Raw genomic sequence first — 11,918 nt, forward strand, 5'->3', positions numbered from 1 at the left:
AGCAAGAAGAGATAAGAAAGCCTTCCTCAGCGATCAATGCAAAGAAATAGAGGAAAACAACAGAATGGGAAACACTAGAGATCTTTTCAAGAAAATGAGAGATACCAAGGGAACATTTCATGCAAAGATGGGCTTGATAAAGGACAGAAATGGTATGGACATAACAGAAGCAGAAGATATTAAGAAGAGATGGCAAGAATACACAGAACTGTACAAAAAAGACCTTCATGACCCAGATAATCACAATGGTGTGATCACTCATCTAGAGCCAGACATCCTGGAATGTGAAGTCAACTGGGCCTTAGAAAACATCACTACGAACAAAGCTAGTGGAGATGATGGAATTCCAGTTGAGCTCTTTCAAATCCTGAAAGATGATGCTGTGAAAGTGCTGCACTCAATATGCCAGCAAATTTGGAAAACTCAGCAGTGGCCACAGGACTGGAAAAGGTCAGTTTTCTTTCCAATTTCAAAGAAAGGCAATGCCAAAGAATGCTCACACTACTGCACAATTGCACTCATCTCACACGCTAGTAAAGGAATGCTGAAAATTCTCAAGCCAGGCTTCAGCAATACATGAACCGTGAACTTCCAGATGTTCAAGCTGGTTTTAGAAAAGGCAGAGGAACCAGAGACCAATTTGCCAACATCTGCTGGATCATGGAAAAAGCAAGAGAGTTCCAGAAAAACATCTATTTCTGCTTTATTGACTATGCCAAAGCCTTTGACTGTGTGGATCACAATAAACTGAAAAATTCTGAAAGAGATAGGAACACCAGACCACCTGACCTGTCTCTTGAGAAATTTGTATGCAGGTCAGGAAGCAACAGTTAGAACTGGATATGGAACAACAGACTGGTTCCAAATAGGAAAAAGAGTACATCAAGACTGTATATTGTCATCCTGCTTATTTAACTTCTATGCAGAGTACATCATGAGAAATGCTGGACTGGAAGAAACACAAGCTGGAATCAAGATTGTCAGGAGAAATATCAATAACCTCAGATATGTAGATGACACCACCCTTATGGCAGAAAGTGAAGAGGAACTAAAAAGCCTCTTGATGAAGGTGAAAGAGGAGAGTGAAAAGTTGGCTTAAAGCTCAACATTCAGAAAACGAAGATCATGGCATCTGGTCCCATCACTTCATGGGAAATAGATGGAGAAACAGTGGAAACAGTGTCAGACTTTATTTTTGGGGGCTCCAAAATCACTGCAGATGGTGACTGCAGCCATGAAATTAAAAGATGCTTACTCCTTGGAAGAAAAGTTATGACCAACCTAGATAGCATATTAAAAGCAGAGACATTACTTTGCCAACAAAGGTCTGGCTAGTCAAGGCTATGGTTTTTCCAGTGGTCATGTATGGATGTGAGAGTTGGACTGTGAAGAAAGCTGAGTGCTGAAGAACTGATGCTTTTGAACTGTGGTGTTGGAGAAGACTCTTGAGAGTCCCTTGGACTGCAAGGAGATCCAACCAGTCCATTATGAAGGAGATCAGCCCTGGGATTTCTTTCTTTGAAAGGAATGATGCTAAAGCTGAAACTCCAGTACTTTGGCCGCCTCATGCGAAGAGTTGACCCATTGGAAAAGACCCTGATGCTGGGAGGGATTGGAGGCAGGAGGAGAAGGGGACGACAGAGGATGAGATGGCTGGATGGCATCACTGACTCGATGGACGTGAGTCTGAGTGAACTCCAGGAGTTGGTGATGGACAGGGAGGCCTGGCGTGCTGCATGGGGTCGCAAAGAGTCGGACACGACTGAGCGACTGAACTGAACTGAATGAACTGTGAAGAGTGGAGAAATAACTCCAGAAAGAATGAAGAGACAGAGCCAAAGTAAAAACAACAGCCAATAGTGTAATTGACTGGTGATGGAAGTGAAGTCCAATGCTGTAGAGAACAATATTGCATAGGAACCTGGAATGTTAGGTCCATGAATCAAGGTAAATTGGAAATGGTCAAACAGGAGATGGCAAGAATAAACATCGACATTTTAGGAATCAGTGAACTAAAATGAACTGGAATGGGTGAATTTAATTCAGATGACCATTTTATCTACTATTGTGGGCAAAAATCCCTTAGAAGAAATAGAGTGGCCCTCATAGTAAACAAGAGTCCAAAATGCAGTACTGGAGTGCTTTCTTTAAAACGACAGAATGATCTCTGTTCATTTTCAAGGCAAACCATTCAATATCACAGTAATCCAAGTCTATGCCTCAACCACTAATGCCAAAAAAGGTGAAGTTGCAATGTTTCTGTGAAGACCTACACGACTGTCTAGAACTAACACCAAAAAAAAAAAAAAAAACATGTCTTTCCATCATAGGGGATGGGGATGCAAAAGTAGGAAGTCAAGAAACACCTGGACTAACAGGCAAGTCTGGCCTTGGAGTACAAAACGAAGCAGAGCAAAGGCTAACAGAGTTTTGCCAAGAAAACACACTGGTCATAGCAAGTATCCTCTTCCATCAACACAAGAGATGACTCTACATATGGATATCACCAGATGGTAAATACAAAAATCAGATTGATTATATTCTTTGCAGCCAAAGATGGAGAAGCTCCATACAGTTAGCAAAAACAAGACTGGGAGCTGACTGTGGCAAGAATACACAGAAGAACTATACAAAAAAAGATCTTCATGACCCATATAACCAGGATGGTGTGATCACTCACCTAGAGCCAGACATCCTGGAATGCAAAGTCAAGAGGGCCTTAGGAAGCATCACTATGAAGAAAGCTAGTGGAGGTGATGGAATACCAGTTGACCTAGTTCAAATCCTAAAAGATGATGCTATGAAAATGCTGCACTCAATATGTCAGAAAATTTTGAAAACTCAGCAGTGGCCACAGGACTGGAAAAGTCAGTTTTCATTCCAATCCCAAAGAAAGGCAATGCCAAAGAATGCTCAAACTACCGCACAATTGCACTCATCTCACATGCCAGCAAAGTATTGCTCAAAATTCCAGAAAAACATCTACTTCTGCTTCATTGACTACATCAAAGCTTTTGATTGTGTGGATCACCACAAACTGGAAAATTCTTCAAGAGATGGAAATACCAGAACACCTTACCTGCCTCCTTAGAAATCTGGATGCAGGTCAAGAAGGAACAGTTAGAACCAGACATGGAACAACACACTGATTTCAAATTGGGAAAAGAGTACATCAAGGCTGTATATTGTCTCTTCGTTATTTTACTTCTATGCAGAGTAAATCATGCAAAATGCCAGGCTGATGAAGCACAAGCTGGAATCAAGATTGCCGGGAGAAATATCAATAACCTCAGATATGCTGATGATACCACCCTAATGGCACAAAGTGAAGAACTAAAGAGCCGCTTGATGAAAGATAAAGAGGAGATTGAAAAAACTGGCTTAAAATTCAACATCCAGAAAACTAAGATCATGGCATCTGCTCCCATTACTTTATGGCAAATATATGGGGAAACAGTGGAAACAATGACAGATTTTATTTTGGGGGTGGGGCTCAAAAATCACTGCAGATGGTGACTGCAGCAATGAAATTCAAAGATGCTTGCTCCTTGGAAGAAAAGTTATGACCAACCTAGACAGCATATTAAAAAGCAGAGACATTATTTTGCCAACAAAAGTCCGTCTAGTCAAAGCTATGGTTTTTCCAGTAGTCGTGTATGGATGTGAGATTTGGACTATAAAGAAAGCTGAGCGCTGAAGAATTGATGCCTTTGAACTGTGATGTTGGAGAAGACTCTTTAGAGTCCCTTGGACTGCAAGGAAATCAAACTAGTTAATCCTACAGGAAGTCAGTCCTGAGTATTCATTGGAAGGAATGATGCTGAAGCTGAAACTCCAATACCTTGGCTACCTGATGCAAAGAACTGACTCGTTAGAAAAGACCCTAATGCTGGGAAAGATTGAAGGCAGGAGAAAAAGGGGACGACAGGGGATGAGATGGTTGGATGGCATCGTTGACTCATGGTTATGAGTTTGAGTAAACTCCGGGAGTTGGTGATGTACAGGGAACCCTGGCTTGCTGCAATCCATGGGGTCTCAAAGAATCGGACACAACTGAGTGCTGAACTGAACTGATACCAGGGAGGTCCATGTGGTTGATACTTTGAACCAATTCTATCATATAACAATATTTCTGCTTGCTTTATCAGTTACAGAGAGAAGCATTGCCAGGGACCAGCCCCGGCTGATCCAGGGTATTCGAAGTGGGGACGGCGTCGGTAAGCATCAGGAAACAACTGCTTAATTAAACGTTAATTAAGGATATTAAGAGTAATAGAATGAGGATAGCTCAGTAGGAAAATTCAGTGGAGAAAAGAGGCTGAGTAGCTTGGTTTACGCGGGAGACCAATAAAACTTCAAGACAAGAAGTTTGCACCACTTACGTAGGCCGCAGGCGTCCTTCCGTTCTCCCGAAGGAGAGGAGACACTGAGGCCTCCCCAGTCAGATCTTAGAAGCCCAGGCATAATTAGCAAGCATGGCAGGTTCCGCGCTCCAGATGGAGACTCAGCCAGAATTTGAGAGAGAGAGCAACATGGGGAGACCAAGTTTCAGTGAACAAGGCCCGCACTTTATTTTCCGAAGTAGTTTTTATACCTTAAGTTGTGCATAGAGGATAATGGGGGAAGGGGTGGAGTCATGCAAGGACAGCAGTTCCTGGTCCTAATCGAAGCCAGGCTTTCAAACTTATCATATGCAAAAGTTCAGGTGAATTACATCATCTTCTGGCCAGGAGGCCTGTTAACATTTTAAGAAACGTATCTTTCTCTAAAGGTGATTATTCCAAATTCAGGCACCAGCCTCCAAAAAAGCATTGGACAAAGCTGCATTCCTATAGGGCAAAGGTGAGGTGGGCTCAATCAAGAAAAGAATTAACTCAAGGGTCCAAGGTTACAAACATTGAGGCTACTACTTACATTTCTATACACCCATTATATCAATAAATACACTGCCAAGGACACAGTAGGTAAGGAGTATGGAGACTTAGCAGCAAACATTGGCCCAATAAGTGAAAAACCCTTCACCAATACAATTTCTAATCAATCTTTTAACTACTCAAAGGAATCTGTGTTTAGACAGTTTAGAACATCTCCTCCCTCTCGCAGTTGGGAGGCTCTGAACAATCACATGTGGCCGGAAAAACCTATTCAGGCAGGTTAGAGGATTTCCAAAGGAGTTTGTAGGTTAAACACTGTCACACCCAGGAATTATTAACTGGAGCTGTAAGCTAACTCTTTTTCAGAGAGAGGTAGTGGGGGACAGTTCCCCATAAAGTCAAAGGTGTAGGTGAAAGCACAAAGCAGAAAGTAGGCAGACTCTGGTTTTGGGGGTAGATGCTCGAGAATTTCCAGGGGGACTCCCGAGGCTTGATCCCGCCTTTGCGTATGCTGAGCCTCCTTCCTCATGACCTTTGCCACGGGTGGAGTGCCTCACGCTGGCTCCCAGCAGTGATAGAATTCTAGTTGAGCTATTCCAGATCCTGAAAGATGATGCTGTGGAAAGTGCTGCACTCAATATGCAATTTGCAATATGCACTCAATATGCAATATGCCGGGTCCCGGCAAAGCATGATAAAATATCAACCATGCTTTGGAGATTTACATTTCTTTTCACTTCTGTCAGTTTTTACATTACATATTTTAAATCTTTATTAGTTGTATACATATTTATATTTTTCACATTACCCAGTTTGATTGAACATTTGAATTATGAAATGGCCCTTTATGAGCAAAATTTTCTCCTGAGGTCTATTTTGTATTTTGATGGTTATTAAGCCACAGAAGCCTTGGTTTTCTTAGGATATTCATGATCCAAGTTTCTCCAGCTTTTCACTTGCATACTTTCTATATTTTAACGTGTGTATGTTCAGTCGCTCAGTCATGTCTGACTCGTTGTGACCAATGGGCTATAGCCTGACAGGCTCCTCTGTTCATGGAATCTTCCAGGCAAGAATACTGGAGTGGTGGCCATTTCTTTCTCCAGGGGATCTCCCCAAGCCAGGGATGGAGCCCACATCTTCTGTGTCTTTGGCGGTAGGCAGATTCTTTACCACTGTGCAACCAGGTTGGCCCCTATATTTTAATAGTAAATATAAATCACATTTATGCTTTGGTTTGGGATTTCTGTCCAGGATTAAAATATTTTGTTTTAACAGATACTTTTACTCGACCTGCCCTGAGGGAAGGACCATATTATGACTTAGAGTGGGCTGTGTGGCTCCCGCAGACACAGAGTCCTGCACATCTTCATCACACTAACACGCCAGGATGGAGCAGAGGAGGAGGAAGAGCTGCGGGCCAGGAGGTCACACCTGCAGCCCTAGGGAAGTCTTTCCAAGGATGGCCACTGGGTCCCTCTGATTTGCTTCTCATCTGGTGGACTGCAGCACTCCCAGAGGAATTTCAGGCTCCATTACCCCTCTTGTTTTGGGCTGAGATGCATCAAAGGAATTTTACCCACAGGACTACCTCTTTCAGGGACTCAGAGTGTTGGGAGTCCCAGGGTACTCAGAGCTTAGGCAGCAGCTAATTGGCAACTTGAGGCCTCGAATCCCAGCTGTGCCAGGTGGAGAGATCCTCTCCATAAAAAGATCCTAGTGTGCAGGTGCCACGGATGCTGGCCAGCTGAGGGGACAGAGAGAGGGGCAGGTGAGTTCAACATGGTTCACTCTGGTTGAACTGTGTTGTGGGAGCTCCTGGTACCCAGAACTGGAGGACCTGGACAGACTATCACTGGCACCTCAGGGGTCCACCTCTGCCCCCTCCTCAGTCTCACTTCACTGCAAGGAAGGCAGAGCTGAAGAGGGAGAGGGGACGGTTCCTTGTGCCACTTAGAGTACAGGGCTATTTGCACAGGGGTGGGTGGCCAAGATGGGTAGGTGCCACCACACTTAGCACTAGCTTCAAACATATTCGAGAGGATCTTGGGCATCCAAGGTCAGACTATCCGCCTCTGTTCTCATGTGAGAGTTGGGGTCAAATATTCCAGAAAGGAAAGCCTAAATATTCCAAATAGGACAGCCTATTCTTTCATCCACATCCTGTATTAAGAGAGAGCCCTGGCTCTCATAGATAACCTTCTAAGAGAACTTCAGTCTCAGAGGGAACGTGGGGGTCATCACTCCTCCACAGGCACCACTGACCTCCAGCCTCTGCCCGCACACCCCGACTCCTGGGGAACTCACACTTCCAAAGTCAGATAGCTCGGTGGTGCTGCAGATCTGACCTCTAGAAAACATGAAACTCTATAAAATCAGCTTTCACCCTCTCACTAATCCTCCTCCCCTCCCTCGGAGGCACTGTGGCTCTGTGCTAATGATCCATCCTTCCCACTCCTCCTCTTAAGTTGCATCATATCCTGTTAATTCCTCTGGTCATCACACAACTGGTCCCCATGTTTCATGAGAGTGTGTGGCAGACAAGGGAGGTCTGGGCTGCGACAGGGACAGGAAGCAGCATCCAGAGGGGGACCCAGACACTGAGGCAGATGTGACCATGTTGGTGGCTCCCATTGCTCCAAGCAATCACTACACGTAGTGCCAAGGTGCCAGTGGCATGGAAGTAAGGACAGGGGGAGGACATGGCACGCCCTGAGTGTGTGACAGTCCCTGTCTGGCAGGTTCTCAGGCTGTGTAGCTGGGCAATCTGCTCTCCATGAATTATGCCACATCAGGACTTAGTAGGAAAGAACCCTTAGATTCTCAAAGATGCAGAGAGCTCTGCTGATGGTTGCCATAATAGTCAAATCTCAGAGACAATGAAGCTGAGATATCTCTCATGGTCTACAGGGGTGACAGACAAATCACCCACATTAGCCTGGTGAGGACTGGTCCCTGCTCTGGTCCCTGCCTGGCCTAGAGATAGGACCATCACTGGGTTGAGTCAGGATGGCAAAAAAGGCTTTACAATTTCTGAAATTAAAGTAGGGCTAAAATAAAGAGCTTCCCTGGTGGCTCAGAGGTTAAAGCATCTGTCTGCAATGTGGGAGACCTGGGTTAGATCCCTGGGTCAGGAAGATCCCCTGGAAAAGGAAATGGTAACCCACTCCAGTATTCTTGCCTGGAGAATCCCATGGACTGAGGAGCCCGGTGGGCTACAGTCCATGGGGTCGCAAAGAGTTGGACATGACTGAGTGACTTCACTCACTCACTTCACTCAAAATAAGGAACAGAACGTGCAGTATTAGATACTCGAACAAAGTGTAGAAATGGCACGACTCAGAAGTATCCCCATGGGGAGGGAATACATGTTCCTCATAAATGACCAGGAGATGCAAGCCATACTTACACAGTAGACACTCAGCTCTGGAGGAGCCCTGGACAAACCCCATGACAACAGCTCAGAGTCTCCCAGAGAGGGAGGGCTCCATGCATGATTATGAAGGTGCAAGTCAGTGGAAACGTTTACAATTTCAGGTCAGTCTGAGCTCATCTGAAAGGAGGAATGGGCAGTGGATAGTGTGTTGGTCAGTGGGCAGTGAGACACGGAAGGGTGTGTGTGATCCACGGGAGGATCACCGTGTGACCTTGACCTGTTCCATCTCACTATCTCTCTCCTGCTCTTTACTCTCTGCTCCTGTCGCCCAGTTCAGGGAAATGTCACCCTATGGAAATAGAAACCTTTCAGCGATGCCTTTGCAGAAGTTTGTACTGGATGGATTTCAGACTCAGGCCTTGCTGTTTGCTCTGTTCCTGGCCCTGTACGTGGTGGCTGTCCTGGGGAACCTCACCATGATCGTGGTCGTCATCCTGGATGCCCGTCTGCACTCCCCAATGTACTTCTTCCTCAAGAACCTCTCCTTTGTGGACTTGTGCTACTCATCTGTCATCTACCCCAAAGCCCTGGCCAACTTCCTGTCCTCCTCCAAGGTCATCACCTTTGCAGGATGTGCCACTCAGTTCTTCTTCTTCTCCATGGTGGGCACCACTGAGGCATTCCTCTTGGCCGTGATGGCCTATGACCGCTTAGTGGCCATCTGCAGCCCCCTGTGCTACCCTATCTCCATGCGCCCTTCGGTGTGTGCCTGCCTGGTATTGGGCACCTACTGTGGGGGCTGTGTCAACTCCATTATTCAGACCAGCTTCACATTCAGCCTCCCATTCTGCAGCTCCAACCACATCGACCACTTCTTCTGTGATGTGCTTCCCTTACTTAAGCTTGCCTGTGCTGACACTACCATCAATGAGCTGGTCATGTTTGGCCTTTGTGGGCTCATAACTGTGGGCTCCATACTTGTGATCCTCACCTCCTATGGCTACATCACAGTGACCATCCTGAAGATGCGATCAGGAGGAGGGAGACACAAGCTCTTCTCCACCTGCGGCTCCCACTTGACAGCTGTGCCCATCTATTATGGGACAGTTTTTGTCATGTATGTCCAGCCAGGAGCTGTGGAGTCCATGGAGCAGGGCAAGATGGTCTCTGTTTTCTACACCCTGGTCATCCCGATGCTCAACCCCCTCATCTACAGTCTGAGAAACAAGGACGTGAAGGATGCCCTGTGGAGACTGGGCCAGAAGCACACAGCCACGTGAAGGAGTGTGGCCAGAAGGGGCAGTGCATCTTGATGTCAGGACAAGATGGCTTCATGGGAGGCACTAGGTTTGGTTGGAGGAATTTGTTCCTTATTCCCTCAATTCATTCTTTCGTCCAACATTTCATTCAATCCTTCACATACCATCGGCCGCTCATTTTGAGTGTGAGATACAAAGTGAATGAGACATTTTCTTTGGCATCAGAAAATTAATATCATCAATGGGGCATGACTCTAATCTTGAACTTTGTAGGTAGAGTGACGAACAGAGAGTCTTTGAGGCATAGTATGTGTCCCAAGTTCAACTCTACCAGTGAAGGTACATAACTAGACAAAGTCTCTAGCCATTTCCTTCACTTCTTTCCTGAATTGAATGCAAATGTGTGCTCAGAATTCTCCCCTGGACCACCTAGAAGGGGCGTTTTAGCACACTCAGCCTCACATCTTCCTTCGTGGTAGCCTGAGATTACTACTGCCAATTAGGAGGAGGTAGGAAGACCAGGTTCCCCCTTAATTTTGCAGTGTGGTTGTTCTTCCACCTTCCCCTCCTGTTCACTGATACTACCGCACCAACGAGGCAGCAGGGTGCACCTGTGCCCGGCTTCAGAGGCTCTCAGTGCACCCTGTCCTGGGTTTCTCCCCTCAGACAGCAGCTGGGAACCCCAGGGAGTCAACGTGGATGCTTGATTCTCAAAGCTCAACTGACCCTTTACCACACAGCCTGGCAGGTGACACTGTCCTGACTACTTATGACCCTGACAAATGGTGCTTTGTCAGCGCAGACATCTGTTAATAAGGGTAATGTTATTAACATTATTCTGGTGGCTGCAGAAGAAATCAGGGGTTGCTAAGAGATGGTGAACTTTCTTGGCAGGGAACATAACTTTCTAGCCCTGTCCTGCACTCCCCAGGAGCCTGGTCCCTCAATCTTGACCTGCCCATTCAGAGATCCATCCTCGTGCTCCATGGACCCAACACACAGCCTGGACTCAGAGCCCAGAGGCCTCCTCATGGTGTCTTTCTTTGGTAGCGTCATCCACTCCCATGGTTACTACAAGGAACTTGTCCAGTGAACTTGGGAGTGGTCTCTGATCATAATTCTCCATCTCTTGCTCAGGAGAACTGTGGGGAGGAGCCCACACCCAAGCATCAAATTGCTACTCACCATCACTTATTCCCAGCACACTCCAAGGTATCTGTTGGCCCCATTTGTCTTCGCTTTGAGTTCTCCAAAATTATTTCTGTCTCTGTAGTATATTTCTGTAATCATCTGATACAATGTATTTTTTGTTGAGTTCCCCGAATTACCTCTCCATGATATCGTGCTTCTCATCCTCTCATGCTGTAATATTGTTCTATCTCCCACCCACTTTCCCCTTGTCCTCCTCATCATCCTCATTCCCCACTCCCTCCTCCTCCACTTCCCCTCCTCCTCTCCTCTGCCCCCTCCTCCCCCTCCAATGCCCCCTCCTCCTCCTTCTTCTCTCTTTCCCTCTCATTTGTCCTGTATCATTGTATGGGGGTTCAAATAGATATTCTTTTACCTATACCATCTTACAAGAATATCTTTCACACTCATTTAGAGCCGGGCATTGTAGAATGTGTAGTCAGGTAGGCCTTAGGAAGCATCACTATGAACAAAGCTAGTGGAAGTGATGGAATTCCAGTTGAGCTATTTCAATTCCTAAAAGATGATGCTGTGACAGTGCTGCACTCAATATGCCAGCAAACTCGGAAAACTCAGCAGTGGCCACAGGACTGGAAAAGGTCAGTTTTCATTCCAATCCCAAAGCCAAAGAATGCTCAAACTACCGCACAATTGCACTCATCTCACATGCTAGTAAAGTAATGATCAAAATTCTTCAAGCCAGGCTTCAGCAATATGTGAGCCATGAACTTCCAGATGTTCAAGCTCATTTTAGAAAAGGCAGAGGAATCAGAGATCAAATTGCCAACATCTGCTGGATCATCGAAAAAGTAAGAGAGTTCCAGAAAAACATCTATTTCTGCTTTATTGACTATGCCAAAGCCTTTGACTGTGTGGATCACAATAAACTGTGGAAAATTCTGAAAGAGATGGGAATACCAGACCACCTGACCTGCCGCTTGAGAAACCTATATGCAGGTCAGGAAGCAGCAGTTAGAACTGGACATGGAACAACAGACTGGTTCCAAATAGGAAAATGAGTATGTCAAGGCTGTATATTGTCACCCTGCTTATTTAATTCTGTACATGCTTTGCAATCTTCTGCCACTTAATAGGTTCTCAGTCTATATCTACTGGCTGATTATAATTTGAGTTCAGTGTTGATTAGCCACTGAACTCCAAAATGTAACTTAAATAGTTCTAGTTACATTACTGAGTTAGTGTAGAATAAACATCTTGAAT

General features: G+C 45.5%; 1 protein-coding gene across 1 annotated transcript; it reads left to right on the top strand.

The window, feature by feature from the left end:
• The first annotated feature begins 8,591 nt into the window (after positions 1-8,591).
• LOC133245381 (olfactory receptor 9S13-like) lies at positions 8,592-9,703 on the top strand. Its single transcript, XM_061413259.1, has one exon. It carries the CDS (start codon positions 8,592-8,594, stop codon positions 9,528-9,530), a length of 939 nt encoding a protein of 312 aa, XP_061269243.1. The 3' UTR covers positions 9,531-9,703.
• Positions 9,704-11,918: the final 2,215 nt, after the last annotated feature.

The sequence above is a fragment of the Bos javanicus genome, chromosome 3 (genome assembly GCF_032452875.1).
Source record: "Bos javanicus breed banteng chromosome 3, ARS-OSU_banteng_1.0, whole genome shotgun sequence".
NCBI classification, from domain to species: Eukaryota; Metazoa; Chordata; class Mammalia; order Artiodactyla; family Bovidae; genus Bos; species Bos javanicus.

What these genes read in the sequence shown, in the direction of transcription:
- LOC133245381 (XM_061413259.1), top strand. Translation starts at nt 8,592, where the DNA reads ATGTCACCCTATGGAAATAGAAACCTTTCAGCGATGCCTTTGCAGAAG.